Genomic DNA, 16,677 nt, shown 5'->3' on the forward strand with positions numbered 1-16,677 from the left:
AAATATAACTGCCACACTCCCTAACAGGTTAGCCCGCTACCATCTTAGATTGCATCATCACTTACCACCAAATAAGATTGCAGTCAAGGGTTTACTTGTAGTGTAATAAGAAAAATAGATCAGAATATACTTGTTTCAACCCCCTCTTTCCGCGGGTGTTTTACGAGGCTACTAAGAGAATTCAACTGATTAAGGGCAGAGCGTTATATACTCTACTACGACCATCTACTGCGATCATAGATCCGTCTGCACAGCGTGGTGGTTATGGTCAAACTCTCCCGTAAGGAGCGGCCTTTATATCATCAGTGGAGTATTATAGGCTTCTTGATATGGTCAAAAATTTAGATGTATAGAAGGTCATAAATGCTTCCGGTAAAAGGTTTAGTTTTGACCCTTATATCGCGTGCTTCGCTCAATTTTCTATTGGAAACTTCACATGAACAAGGTTGCTTTGGCCTAGTTACGGCAGCACAAATCAGTTAATTGCGATTGACCCAAGTTACTGACCGACTTTAAAAATCCGAATCGAGGCATTATTGGCATCCTTCGTGCCAAGGCAAAGGCACGAATGATGTTATGCCTCGTTATGCCTCAGTTCAGTTCATTCTGACTGATACATTTTTTAACTATTGCTAGCTCTATCTGTATCGTTCATGATCAAATTCGTGAAAGATATTGGATAGAAACAGGCGTAACTTTGCGGAAATCCATGATATATTATGAAAATTAAGCTTACTTTGCTATAGACCGCGAAAAGCAGGAGAATCTGTATGATGTAATTTATATTTTCTTCAATCTTTATACTCCACACCAAACAGATCTTCGGCAATGTAACCTCTACACGCGATTCCCTACGAAAGCGGAGCATCCTCAGGAAATGTTGACTTTATAATGAATAATTGTTAAGACTTGTTAGAATAATTGTTTACTTAAGATCTATTTGGTGTGTATTATAGGGATTGAAGAAATTAAAAATTACACCACACAGATTCTCGTGCTTTTCGCGGACTATAGCAAATTAAGCTTAATTTTCATAATATTTCGTGAAAGATCTTTAAAGTTCGAACAACATTTTAGTTGGTATATATATATATTTATATTTCCAAATTTAGGAAGATGACTTTGATCAGGTGTTTGCAAAAATTTCATAGAGATCTTTTTATTTATTTATTTATTCACTTGCATCCATGCCTTAACATAGTCATGGCCCTGTTAGGTCGTAGCAATAAGAACCAGTTTGAACCTTATAATTATTAGAAATACACGATTTCTGTCTTAGAATTCTCATTAGTGTTAGAAGAAATATATATCGTTTTTTTACACGCTTTATATTAGCTTCACTTGTATGTATGTTTGTAACCGACTTCTTTGGGCGCGATTTTGACCCACTTTAAACGGTCAGATTTCTTTCAAACTTTGTAGACATATCGAGGACCGATGACAATACACTAATCTGAAAAGATTATTCCAATTTTCCCTATAAAAAATAAGATTTTTTACTTATTACTATCATCTAGACACAAATGTAAAAAACCTATGGCGTTCGCGTACCTAACAAATTCCACAGAAAACATTAAGCTACTAGATGGTAGAGGGCGTTAGCTGTTACTTTTTAATGGCCTGTTTAAAATAATAATTAGAACTTGCATTTCGAGAGACGGGAACACTGAATAAAAAAAAAAAAATTATCTATATTTTATCTCTTTAATGGTGGATGGGTTACCGATTAATTTTGCTCTAATAACAATAATAGATCAAGAAAAACTAAAAAAAATCGCTATTATGAATAAGCTAAAAGAAAGAAATTATTTTAGTTTTTAATACCAAGCGTGTTTTTTTAGTTTGTTTGAACTATTGAATTATTTAAATAATAGAACAGAAATATTTATTTTGTATGAATTTTATTCACCCTAACATACGGCCAAATTGTCTTTCTTAAGTAATTATTTTACGTGTACAATAATTAATTTGTAAAACCTTGGCTTAGTGGGTTTAATGTATAACTAATGTAGGTATATGTACTTACAATAAATAAATAAATTATTTTTAATAACCAGTTTCTTACCAGTTTTTAATTCAATTAATAAATCAGCCATTCTCCTTGCCTAAGAAATTAATATAACACGCGAAAATCACTCAAGTAGAATCCACAAGCTTTCAGAACATTGAAAATTGAATTCTCATTAAATTGCAAACTGGCAATTAAGGATATAACCAAATTAATTTTAATTTTCATCGCGGAAATAATATTTCAATATGATTCAAACCTTTGAAATTGTCCACTAAAGTTTTACCCGAATCAATAATGTCTCTGAGCCTTATTACGGCAATGAATGTCGTTGTGTAAACATGATCATCAATCTTGTTCACATTTTGTCATTTTGTTGCAACGTGTTTTTACACGTCACTTTCATTATATTATCTTCATGCATGTATTCGGTATTTTAGCCAGTTGGCAAAGCAAGAAGGGTCCACTTCTCTGTAACGTACATATCTACAAAATTATCTCTCTTTAGCTTTATATATTTTTTTATCTTTTTGAAATTATACTTCTTTTGGCGCCTTAAGTAAATATGATGAAAGTAAAATTTTTACGATGCGCGCGCACACCATAACAAAAAACCGACACCCTAAAGTTAGCTATAAGGTTTGACAGTGTATACTTGCAATTAACAAAGTCTGCGGGCTCATTCCGGTGATTTAATTGATTCAATTGTACAAAAATCTGAAATTTTAATGTTGAGTGAAACTTGGTTGTCCGATAATGAGTCTATGTTTATTCCAAATTTAATTATGTTTATTATATCCATTTCTTTGATTATGTAGAAATAATTATTTTGTGATATTAAAATAAACTTCATTTAACTAGATAATGCGTTATAATAAAACTTTCACCGTATATCATTGCTTTTTTCTATTGTTAGTGTCGCTCTTTCTACAAACGTAGAATAAGTCGAAAGATAACATTTTTGAAAAGATTTTTATCTTGTTACGCCGAAGAAGTATAACTTCTAACGCGTGTTCCTAAGTACAAAAGCTTTTTTTGTATGGTTTCAATATCTAGTATAATTCATCATTCATCATCTTCATTATCCACCTATTACTGGCCAAGTGTGGATTGGTAGACTACGCTTTTTAGAACGTTATGGATAACTCTTTAGGGATTGAACTTTGCTTCCCAGAACTGTGGCCAAAGTTCTAACCACTATCATATTATATTCAGTACAATTTCCTGAATTGCTGTAATCAGGCTAGATTACAGCAAGCAATTTAAGTTGAAAACCAATGATTAAACTATCTGGAGGACACCTTTGGGAATGTTGCAAAGTTGTACGTTATCGAGTAAAAAATATTTGCTGAAACTATTATCAATATAACGAAATTTTAATTTCCATCACGGGAGCAATATTTCAAAACTTAATTGTCAACTGGAGTTTTATCGGAATCAATAATGTCGCCTGGCTTAACGGCGACGCAATTAACGTCATTTGCGTTAACATCACCATCAATCTTGTTGACAAGTTGTCATTTTGTTGCAATGTGCTTTTACACATCACTTTCATTTTATTTCAATTCATTTATTTGGCACTTTTGACTATTTTCTGTATTAAAATTGAGCTAGGATTAATTCTGAACTTCCTGTTATTATTTTGGATGGTAAATAAAATAGTGATTCATAATAAAATAAGTTTCTAATGTTTTTGAAGTAAACATTTAAGAACAACTTAAAAAATACTAAATTACGCTACAAATTTATTTTACTCCCATGCACGGAAGTAATATTTCAAAACTTTATTTATTTATTTAAGAGCACTAACAAAATGCATATTACACGTTTTTTAAACATAGCACACACACAAAAACATGGACTGATGTGCACGTCAATGACAAAGCATCATGTAAACTTAATTTGCAAAAAAATTTACACAAAATTTAACTCACCGATAAGTGTTCGGTGAGTTTTTTTCTAAAAACTTAAGTATTTACCGTCGTATTATCTGAATCAATAGTGTAATCAGGCTAAAAAGCGTCGTAATTAACGTCATTTGCTTTAATACCACCATCAACCTTGTTGACAAATGTTCATTTAGCAGCAATGTGCTTTTACATATCATTTTCATTTTATTTCGATTTATTTATTCGGCACTTGTGCACTAATGAGCAAAAAGCACTAAAAAATGAGCTGCAATTAATTTTGACTTTCTTATTGTTATTTTGGTTGACAACGGCTGTCATAATATTTTAATTTTGACAATATTATAACATTTATTATATTAATCGCTGAAATTTATAATTAATCGTATGCTTCTTATTCCTAATAATTCTGTACCTTTATATCATAAATTAAAGTAAACTCATTAAAAATAAGTTTAAAGTAATAAATTAAGTACAACCTCAAAAATTCTACTGTAGTTTGTTACTCCCTACACGGAAGTAATATTTCCAATTTAATCGTCTACCGGAGCATTATCTGAATCAATAATGTCACCAGGCTTAACAGTGACGCAATTAACGTCATTTGCGTTAACACCACCATCAATCTTGTTGAGAAGTTGTCATTTTGTTGCAACGTGCTATTTTTATCAACCACATGTTGTAAATAAGCTCATGTTCCTTTTATGTTTAAACATGTCTATTTAACAAATCCCACATTATAAATGAATCACAAATTATAACATAATTAGTATATAATTAGTGTAATAGACTATTGATTTTATCTATTTTCTTCATTGCTGAACATTAACTCGACTGTGAGATGGTGATAGCAAACCAAAAACCCCTTGCCAATTCTTAGACAAAGACGCGTTTGGAACCCTCCTAGCTTTAGTTTTAAGTGTTCGAATGCAGTTATTACCATCACCTAACATTAGTGGTAACATTTTAAACGTATGAACGCTTCGTTAGTGACTGTGATAAGGTCTACATGACTAAAAATTTTTGAATTTTGTACTTATTGTCAGTGCAAAGTATTAATAGCCTAGGGGTAAGGCTTCGGCTTTCCTTTCGTGGAGAACGAGTTTGTGCCCCGGCACCACCACTGACTTTTCAGAGTTATGAGCATGTTTAAATTAAGCGATTTAAATATCACTTGCTTTAACGGTGAAGAAAAACATCGTGAGGAAACCTGCATGCCTGAGAATTCTACTAATCGGCACTTGGCCAACGTGGTAGACCACGACCTAAGCCCTTCTATTTCTGAAAGGAGGAGGAGTGTTTGGGTTTCTTGTTGTTGGGTGGCTGGGTTCTAACCCTCCATGGGTAATAACAACTCACTGATGATAATGATTGATGCGTATAATTTAAGGTATAGTTACAATTTTGGTTAGAACTAGAATTTGATGAACATTGCAATGTGATAGATGTCTTGTCGCTTAATGAATAGTGTAGGTACGTAGTTAGACCGGCCGGGCGGCGGAGTTCCTCTCTCCCCGCACACTCTCCTCCCGCGCGCCCGTGTGTATGCCTATAGTGTTTGATTTTTGCTGTACTGCCTTCTTAACATCCTCCCCCGGATTGAAAGAAATCTTCTTTCAATTTTAATCGACAATGGGAAGAGGACATATTCGATTGAACGCTCGACGAACCACTCCCTTTGCTGTCCGTAGATCTGCAACTCGTACAACGCCATCAGATCCAGGGTGTGTTTTGATGACACGTCCGAGACTCCATTTCATGGGTGGCAGTGCGTCCTCTTTGATTAGCACGAGAGTCCCTTCTTTCAAAGCTGGACCCTTGCTGGTTTGCCATTTAGTGCGTTGCTGTAATTCAGCTAGATATTCCTTGTGCCATCTTGACCAAAAATGCTGCCGCATTCGCTCGAGTCTTTCAAATCTGCTGAGCCGACTTTCATTTGTATGCAGTCGTTCAGGCGTTGGCAGAGCTGTAAGAGGTCGCCCAACCAAAAAGTGTCCAGGAGTCAGTGGAGTCAAGTCGAGTGGGTCATTAGACAAGGGTGTTAAGGGGCGAGAGTTTAATATGGCCTCGATTTGAACGAGGACGGTGTATAAGTCTTCAAAATCTAAGTGAGCATTGCCGAGTACACGATTTAAATGAGATTTAAAGGCTTTGACGCCTGCTTCCCATAAACCACCCATGTGGGGTGCATATGCTGGGATAAAGTTAAAATCTATGCCTTCGTCAGACATAGAATTTATTATCGAGCTAGCGTTTGCTTTTAGAAATTTATAAAGGTCATTACGAGCACCTACAAACTGAGTACCGTTGTCGGAGAATAATGTTACAGGCTTTGAGCGCCGAGCAATAAAACGACGTAATGTTGACAGGAAAGAGTTGGTTGAGAGATCAGTTACTAATTCAAGGTGACAACTTTTTGTAGTGAAACAGACAAAGATTGCAACGTAAACCTTAATTGTTCTACTACCCCGTCCCTTACGATTAAGAGCAATGATGGGGCCTGCATAGTCCACACCAGATGTCTGGAATGGGTAACCCGGATGAAGACGCTGCTCAGGTAAATCGCCCATAACAGGATTGGTGGTCTTTGCTTTCGTTCGAAAGCAACGATGACACTTGTGTACTATACTCTTAGCTAAATTTCGACCTCCAAGTGGCCATATTTGCTCTCGAACTGAAGCTAGTAAGAATTGTGGACCAGCATGCATTAGACGTAGGTGTTCATTTTGGAAAATAAGTTTAGTAAGTGGATGTGTAGAAGTGACCAGAACTGGATGTTTTTTATCAAATGAAAAATTGCCGTTTTTAATCCTTCCCCCGACTCTTAGCAATCCCTTGTCATCAATGAATGGACTTAATGATAATAATTTATTCTTTGTTGACAATGGCTCACCTGCTGCTAACGTGCAGTACTCTGGGAAACTTTCGATTTGTGATAATTTTAATAAAGTGTTGAACGCTTGCTTTCTTTCAAAAAATGTGAGAGAGCCTGTTAGCCTTTCGGTTTTAGGTTGGCGGCAATTATGAATGAAACGCAACACATAAGCACATGTAACTTTAAGGTTAAATAATTTAGAAAAGCGAGAAAATGGAATTATTTCGTTTGAATCGGTTGTTAATCCTGATATTAAAACCACTTCCGGCAGATGTGACTCTTTATGGATAAATGTTTTGTTAGGCCAATTTTCATCAACATCGAGTAGAAATTTAGGTCCGTGTAGCCAAAAGTTTAATTTGTCATGTTGATTGCTACCTATTCCTCGGCTTAAAAGATCCGCTGGGTTGGAAGAGGTTGGTACGTGACGCCATGCAAAACTTTTGGTGCTTTCTAATATATCTGAGACTCTGTTTCGAACAAATTGCTTTAACTTATTGGGTTGCGTTTTCAGCCAACTAAGGACAACAGATGAGTCTGTCCATAAATAACAGTTGCTATATTTTAAAACGAGTTGTTGCTAAAACCTTTTCGAGCAATTTAGCGGCAATAGAAGCTCCACAAAGTTCAAGGCGTGGTATCGATGTCGGTTTTATAGGCGTCACGCGAGTTTTCGCACACAACAAATGCACTTGCACTGAGCTTTCTATGTCCATCGAACGAATGTAAACACAAGCTCCATATGCATCCTTAGATGCATCGCAAAATACATGAAACTGGATGTTAATGGGATTATGACATACAACTTGTCTTGGTATTTTTAAATCGTTTATCTGATTGAGACTTTTAAAGAATTTTAACCAAGAATGTACTATGGTGTCTGGTAAAGGGCTGTCCCAATCTAGCTTGTGAAGCCATAAATGTTGTAGGATTATTTTTCCATGTATTGTCAATATGCTAAGTAGTCCCAAAGGATCAAAAATCTGGGAGATAGTGGAAAGAAGAATTCTTTTAGTGATATCCGGATTTATTGCAATTTCCCTCTTAATGTTGAACAGAAGTTCGTCAGTAGACGGAGACCACATCAAACCAAGCGTTTTAGACGGCTCATGCTCGCTAAAATCTACGGTAACAATATTACTGAGGCTAGAAGAAGCATCACTGCATGTAGGGATGTTTGATCTAAACTTCCTTAAATTAAAGCAACCGGCAGCCAAAACATTAGTAACTTGCGAACGTATTTCTAACAAACCTTCTGCTGTATCGTGGCCTGTGATTAGGTCGTCTACATAGAAATCTTCGCGGATTGTTCTACTAACCAATTCGTTTTCGCACTCGTCAGCCAGTTGCTTAAGACAACGGACTGCTAAGAAGGGTGCAGAAGCAGTGCCATACGTAACCGTATTAAGATTATAAGTCTTTAACGGCATTGATGGGTCGTCTCGCCAGACTATCTGTTGTAGATGACGCTGATTTATATTTATTAACACCTGGCGATACATCTTCTCGATGTCTCCTGCCATCACGTATCGATATTGTCTAAATCGAAGTAAAATTGAAAAAAGGTCACTTTGAATCGTCGGTCCGATCATTTGTAAATCGTTACTCGAGACCCCGGTTTTCGAAGGAAAACTTGCATTGAATACGACGCGTAATTTGGTCGTGTTGCTGTCACGTAATATTCCATGGTGTGGCATAAAGTACGCATTTTTGTGTACATTGTCTATGTCACTTTCGGACATATGACCTAGATTCTTATATTCGGTCATAAAATCTAAGAACAAAGCCCTTAATGTGGTTTGTTTTTGTAGACGTCTCTCTAATGATAGAAAATGTAATTTGGCACATTCTAATGAATCTCCTAAAGCCGATTCGTCGCCTTTCATTGGTATGCCTACGGAAAATCGCCCATCCGGATCACGTGACATATTTTGTTTAAAATGTATTTCGCAAAGATTATTGTCGTTTAAAGTAGAATCTTTGTTTGAACATTGCAAGTCCTCAATATTCCAAAATTTAGCAAGTTGTTCTTGTATTACATCAAATTGAGAAAAATTGCACGAGATAGTTTGTATATTTGTCGTTCCAGTGGGCCCAGATATTATATATCCGAATTTAGTGTCCTGAAGCACTGGAGAATTTTTGCCTAGATAAATTTTGTTCGTGCATAGCAAGTCCCAGAAAATGTCTGCGCCTAACAACAAATCAATGCTAGACGGATTGTAGAATTCTGGATCTGCTAATTTGATTCCCGTGGGAATATTGTATAGATTTGTATTTAATGATTTACTTAGAGACGATGTTATAACTGGTAAAACAAAGAATGATACCTTAGTTTGAAATGAATTGAGTCTGGACTGTAATGTTGCATGACATCGTTTATTGACTGTAGAAATTAAGTTATTTATACCGGAAACTGTGAATTTAATCCTTTCGAAATTCAAACCTAATTTGTTTAGAAGAGATTCTGAGATGAAAGACGCTTGGCTACCTGAATCTAAAATTGCCTTAACTTCATAAAATGTATTGTTAATGTCCAAAATCTTAACTATGGCCGTCGCTAAGAGTACTTGACCGGGCTGGCAGGTGGAAGCTGAAAGACTAACTGCAGCCGCTGGTGCAGGCGCAGGTGTATCAGGACTGGATTCTATGTGTAATAAGGAATTATGTTTTAGAGTACAGAGCCTGCACGGGCCTAGTCTACATGAGCGTTCAGTATGCCCCCCTCCCCTTAAGCAATTTCGGCATAGTTTATTTTGTTTTACATATTTTTCGCGTTCTGGTACATTCATTCGTAGGAATGAATCACACTTATAAAGTCCATGTTCTCCCTGACAAAGGATACATTTAAATATTCTAGACGCGGTATCTGTAACTGAAGCTAAACTTTTAAAATTCTTAATAGTACATCTATGTGATGTTTCCGGCTTGCTGTTGTTGTTTTCAATAGTTTCGAGTAAATCAGCCTTATTTTTTTAAAAAATTTGTAAATATTTCTAAGTTTATTGTTTTGTGTGTTGATTTGTGTTCCTCCCAATCTCGCAAAGTACGGCTGTCTAACTTTAAGCAAATGATGAAAATAATTAATGTATCCCAACTTCCGGTCGGTTCACCAAGAATTTGCAATGCGCGTGTATTTTTAGTGTACATATCGATGAGTGTACGCAAAGAAACGGCAGACTCTTTTTTAAGCGATTCATGGTCGATGATGGCCTTAATATGATTTTGAACTAGCAGCCGTGTATTATCGTACCGTTCACATAATGCGTTCCAAGCTAAACAATAGTTAGACGCAGAAAATTCTAGTGAGCGAATTATCTGAGCAGCGCTTCCCTCAAGTGACGCGCGGAGGTAATGAAATTTCTGTATATTGCTAATGCTCGAATTGTCATGAATGAGTGATAAGAAAGTGTCACGAAACTCGAGCCAGCTCCCATATTCACCGCTATACTTTGGTATGTGTATTGTAGGTAGTTTGACCCCTTTAATGCAACTCTTTATCTGTTTTGTGTTCACTACACTCTCATGATCGCTCACAGATGAATCCGAACTGACCGAACCATTATCGCCATAGTTAAAAGATTTTTTGGTTTTTTTAAAGGCACCACTAAATTCATGAGCCCTAGCCATGACAGAAAAATATTGGGACTCAAACTCGGACCTCTGTAAACACTGGTTTTGATGCTCTTCCTCCGGCAACGATAAGCATTCGATGTTAGTTTGAACCTCATCAAATTCTGTGTATAAAGATTCAATTTTGTTCATCCGAAGTTTTAGTTCAAGCTTATCGAGTTGACTGCAGTCAGAAACATTGTTTAAGTTGTCTAGGTAATTTTCAAATTTAGTTAAACGACCCTTATAAGAACCTCTTTTTTTTACTAATTCTTGTAGCTTCGACATTTCACTTAAGTAGGCACGCAGAGTATATTACTTTAGACGTTACAAACGACAAACTAAATGTTAGTATTGAGTAGGTATAAATATTATATAAATAAAATTTTAGTAACAACTTGAATAACTAACCTATTCTTACAGTTAGGCAAGAATTCAATGCTACATATAATTAATTCTCTTAAATTGTAGGTAGGTATGTAATATACATGTAAAGATGATTGTTTATTACAGCATTTACGTTGTGAATACAACTAGTAAACTATTTTAAGTACGTAATTCATAAAAATCGGGATAACATTAAAATTGTATCTATATTTAATTATGAAATTGTAATATTATAATTTATTTGCTATTATTTCTCGTAATAACTAGCTAACACTATTCAAACATTATGATTATGATTAAATTTAAATGCACAATAACTTATATCACTAAGTTATGGCATCTAACTAATGAATACAAAATAAAATTTCAATTCCAGTTCAAATTAGTACCTACTAGGTATATCGAGAGGTTGTTTACCGCAATCAACGCGTCTTTATAATAACTGCTCACTTAGAAATTGGAATCTTATGCAATTGGAATAGGTATTTACTTAATGGACTAAATTACTTTGCGGTTGGGACGTACCTGTTTACAGTGATGATCCGGCTCGAAGGACCAAAATGTTTGGGTTTCTTGTTGTTGGGTGGCTGGGTTCTAACCCTCCATGGGTAATAACAACTCACTGATGATAATGATTGATGCGTATAATTTAAGGTATAGTTACAATTTTGGTTAGAACTAGAATTTGATGAACATTGCAATGTGATAGATGTCTTGTCGCTTAATGAATAGTGTAGGTACGTAGTTAGACCGGCCGGGCGGCGGAGTTCCTCTCTCCCCGCACACTCTCCTCCCGCGCGCCCGTGTGTATGCCTATAGTGTTTGATTTTTGCTGTACTGCCTTCTTAACATCGAGTGTCTTGTAGTGGCGGGAATGGGTTGATGCGTGCGTACTGGAATTCGAACTAGGCACCCCGAAAGTGAAGTCAAGCTGCTACCCACTGCGCTATCACCGCTCCTGATAATTTCTCAACCAATAAACAAATTACTAACACAGTTATAGTAACTGATTCCTTTATATATTAATAGTTAATATAAGTTATTTTAATTCAATTGGTTATTCTTACTTTGTAGTTTTAATTGTTTTCTGAGTTTAAGTGTTTTATTTTTTTTTGTACTGTGATTTGTGATGTTAGTGTTTAAATATCCCAAATCAAATCAAATCAAATCAAATCAAATCGTTTATTTGCAGATTGGTATTACATTGTTGGTAGGTACACAAAACAAAGGGACAAACAATCCGCCTTAGATGGCATGCAAAAAATATATATGATCGTACAATAATTATACAATAATAATACTATCTTAAATCAATCGATATTATTAAAATAAGAATAAAATTTAAGAGTGATATCAAAAGTACAAATATTATTATTCATGTCAAATTATAATCACTGTAAATGTCAAACCTATAATATTGTGTCTGTTAAATATTCTTGGATGGTATAATAACATTTCCCAATAAGTAATTTTTTTTATCTTATCTTTAAAATCCACAAGATTCATGCTTCTGTTGGCCAGCGACGCTGGCAATTTGTTGTATATTTTAGGCGCCATAATGAAAATACTATTCCCAAATAACGCTGTGGAATGTGGCTTATACAATAATTTATTTTTCCTGCGTTCGCTATCACTATATGTAAACAAGTGATTGTTTTTTTTGATAAATATCAGAACTTCATAAATATACAAACAAGGACAAGTTAGTATTTTCATTTTCTCAAAATACGGTTTACACGTATCTGTGGGACGCAAGTGACATATAGCTCTTAGACACTTCTTTTGACATTTAAATATTCGCTCTCTATCAGACGAATTACCCCAAAATATTATACCATATCTTAAACTTGCTGTGACATACGCATTGTATGCAATTATAACCGCTGTCTGATTAACCACTTTCGACAGCATATATAATGCAAACGAAAATCTGTTTAATTTTAAACACAAATTCTCAATATGATTCTTCCAATTAAGGCTATCATCAATTTGCAAGCCTAAAAATTTTGTGTTTGTTGTTACCTCAATTTTTTTACCTAAATACTTAATGTCTAGTGCCATACTATTACCTTTATTCATGAATGTCATAATTTTTGTTTTGTCAAGATTAATAATTAAATTGTAATCCCAAATAAAATATTTAATATATATTATATGTCCTACTAATATTTTTAATGTGAAAATGTGGATGTTTGTTACTCGATGACGCAAAAACGACTGAACAGATTTGACATGGAAAAGAACATAGGCTATCTTTTATCCCGGGAAATGAGAGAGTTCCTGGGAAATAGAAAAACCTTAATCCACGCAAACGAAGTCGCGGTTATCAGCTAGTATTATCCTAATATTTTATTACATTGTTTATACCAATATATATAGAATGTATGTTATTTGGCTTACCTCCTTCAACTTCGCAAATAAGAAGTACATTAGATCCCTCATTATACGGTTCCACTAATTTCGTTCGATCTCTTCTCTTAGCGTCGTATATCGTCGGCCGATTCGGTGGTACTAAAATAAAAGCAAACAGAACCTCATTAGAGTTAATGGTAAACTTCTTAATAGGATTTCCAAGTTAGCTTACGTGGCAAACGAAATAACAACCAAGCAAACGTGATTCCTCGAAGAACTAATTGTACAGCGAAAAAAATACAATTGTTTCCGTTTCAAACCATGTTATTAGGCAATACATTAAATTTTGATGGGGAATTAATTATGTGACATTAAATCCCCATGTTAAAATCGATGTATTCAAAATCTGGAGACGGTATACGAAGAAATTTATTTAAAAACAGGGAAGAGTAGCAAAATAATAAAACCATTTTAACATGTTTGATTACTTTGGTTAATTTGTAAAATGAAAATTAAGAAATATAAAAAAAAAACTTTCAGTAGTAAATAACAATTAGCCTAACAGGTAAACCGAACTGAATCTCCAATTCTCTTTTTATACCAACCCTTCTTACATTAACAGCAGTAAATACATTCGTTTACATTTTTATAAGATGAGACGTTAGGCGCTTGATTTCAGATTTACTTCTCTCTCTATATTTATATGTTTATAAATTCTAAATTGGCTTAAGCTATTTAAGAATTTATAAATTTCATCATATTCAGCCTATTTAACGTCCCGCTGCTGAGCACAGACAACCTGTCTGATAGGAAAGAAGATTTTAAAGCTTAGATCCACCACTCTGCTCCAATAGACTTTAACAGCTATTATCACATCATAGTGATAACAGCCAAGACCGATGGTTTAAGGCGCTCTCTGGGTTTGACACCACAAAATCCCGTACTGCGGGCTGGTACTGAGAGTCTGTTAAAAGAGGCCTCCAATTCTTAACAAATTTCGGATGTCTCTATTAGAGAAAAGTACTTGAACAATAATAAATTTACTCCCACTTATAAGGTGTCAGTGCACGTTGTACTGGAGAAACTTACTTATGACCGTAAAATTGACTTTCAAATTCCTAGTTGGCGAGTTCTTAAAGTCTACTCGACATCTGTATACGCCAGCGTCTGCTGCCATGACGTTGTCAACCATTAGGACAGCTGGTGTAGCTCCACCTCTGAAGTAAGCTCGATTGCCGAAGACCAGTGGGGAAGACCAAAGTTTCGGCTGGTTGTAGGAGCGACCTCGGATGTCGTAGCTGTAAATGTAAACTTATTAGAATCTACGAGTATATCTTCACGGCCGATTGGCTCAATGGGCAGCGACCTTGTTTTCTGAGGCCAGGGCTGTAGGTTCGATTCCCACAACTGGAAAATAGTTGTGTGCTGAACACGATAGTTTTTCAGCATCTGAACGTTATCTGTATATTATAAGTAGGTATTTATTTATATCTTTTATTTCTATTTAAACAATAAACTTACATCATTAAATTTTTAATTTAAGTCTCATAATATACCCACACACTTTCTCCTTTATCTTTATAGATAGAAGATATAAAGCTGAACAGTTTGTTTCTTCGTTTGTTTACTTGAACGCGATGATCTCAGGAACTACTAATCCGATTTAAAAAAACCTTACAGTGTTTGATAGCCCATTTATCAAGAAAGGCTAATAAGGGTATTTCACAATTTTTTCCTTTAGAGAGATTCCGCTGCGTGTGCGGTGCGCGGTTTTGAGCGAAACCTAGGATAATTGGAAATAGTGTATCTAATATTGTGAGTCTGTCCATTGAAGATTGTTCTAAATTTGTATTAGAAACAAACTTTAACACAAAGTTTTGGTATCGGTAAGGACATTTTAAACATCCAATTGTCAACTGCAACTTGTTTCGGGATACTTTGCAATCTTGCATATATCAAAAGAATCTGGAGAGCAAGAGAAAATAGTTTAACATATTTTTTAGTATTCTGGCAAATACTATATATCCAAAAGGGATAGCGGGACCCTATTACAAGCACTCTGCTGTCCGTCCGTCTGTCTGTCGGTCTGTTCGTCTGTCACTATGCTGGATCTGATGAACCATGATAGTAAGACATTTGAAATTTTCATAGATGATTTATTTCTATTGATGAAGAACAAAATTATTAATAAAGGGGGCTCCCCTGCCGTTTTTTGCCGTTTTTTAGATAATGGTACAGAAGCCTATATTGGCGTGTCCGACTCGCACTTGACCGTTTTTTTTTTAATCTAGCACCAATGCTTTGTATTTAAAAAGCAAACTTCCAAGGGGTAAACAAATAGCACTTACAAAGTCAATTCAGTTAACTAACAGGTCAGAAACCTTTATAAATTATCAAGTCAATTATTGTTTTAGTAGTACCACCGCCTTGCTTATTTCTCCCAAAAAGCAGCATTGCAAAGCAAAGCAGTCTGAAGGGCATAGTTGCCGGTGTAATTTAAGGCACATGAAGTTTCAAACCTGCAACTCTGCCTGCTAGATGCAGGGCGGCATTGACGCACAGTTTTTCTTATTTATTTATTAAGAGCACTAACAACATATATGTTACACGTTTTTTCAATATAGCACAGACACTGTAACACGCACTTATATGCATGTAAATTTAATTAAAAAAAATATATAATACTAGCTGTTGCCCGCGACTTCGCCTGCGTTTGATTTTGTTTTTAAAGTATTCAGTATCGCTAAGCCTTAAATGAGTACAGTAGTATATATATATAACATGTGACTGTCAATTAATTATAGACAAAAAATTTGCAATAAAGTAAAATTGCGACTTTACTTAAAGATCTAAGCTATCCTATCTCTTAAGTTGGACCAGACTGCTCACGGTGTGCCAATTTAATTTAAAATCGGTTCAGTAGTTTAGGAGTCCATCGCGGACAAACATCGTGACAGGAGATTTATATATATTAAGATAAACATTTTATAAGCGATAGTTTTCTCATAATCACTTCAAAAAGTGCCAGTCATAAACCCAGCATAAACATATTGCATTGACGAAAACGACTCCCATTTACAACACCAAAAAAATGTACACAGTTAAAGCAACAAAAATGTATTATATTTTATTTGATCCCAAAAGCTAGTTTATGTTAGGTTAGCTTAGTTGTACTACCTGTAAAGCGGCTCTCCGTCTGACTCCTTGAACCAAAGCACCATAACCACAGCGTCGTCCGAGTGCAGCGGCTGAATATCGCAAGGGAGAGATGCCTTCTTCCCCAGTACTCCTTGCACGTCCGATGTTGGCACTGTAACAAAAGGATCCCATTAGACTCATCATCATTTATGACGATTACGTAAAAAAACAAAAAGAAATAGACTTATTTCATAATAAATACACTGACTTTAAGCGTAAAATTATTGACACTTTTAATTGTTCTATCTGACATTTCAAGATAAAAATAAAATAAATACTTGACTTCTTATGTTATCATTACCTGGACATTGATGTTAATTTTTTTTTAATTTAAGTTG

At 35.1% G+C, this 16,677-nt stretch overlaps 1 protein-coding gene across 1 annotated transcript in view; it reads right to left on the reverse strand.

Annotated features, from left to right (window-relative positions):
• Nucleotides 1-16,446, reverse strand: part of LOC120631989 (hemicentin-1-like) — a 57,484-nt gene extending 41,038 nt beyond the window's left edge. The window contains exons 1-3 of the mRNA XM_039901718.1: nt 16,319-16,446; nt 14,231-14,439; nt 13,190-13,300 (exon numbers count right to left, since the gene is read on the reverse strand). Of these exons, the coding sequence (XP_039757652.1) occupies nt 13,190-13,300; nt 14,231-14,439; nt 16,319-16,362 (364 nt within the window). The 5' untranslated portion in view covers nt 16,363-16,446. The remainder of the gene's footprint in view (nt 1-13,189; nt 13,301-14,230; nt 14,440-16,318) is intronic.
• Nucleotides 16,447-16,677: the final 231 nt, after the last annotated feature.

The sequence above is a fragment of the Pararge aegeria genome, chromosome 19, assembly GCF_905163445.1.
Source record: "Pararge aegeria chromosome 19, ilParAegt1.1, whole genome shotgun sequence".
NCBI lineage: Eukaryota > Metazoa > Arthropoda > Insecta > Lepidoptera > Nymphalidae > Pararge > Pararge aegeria.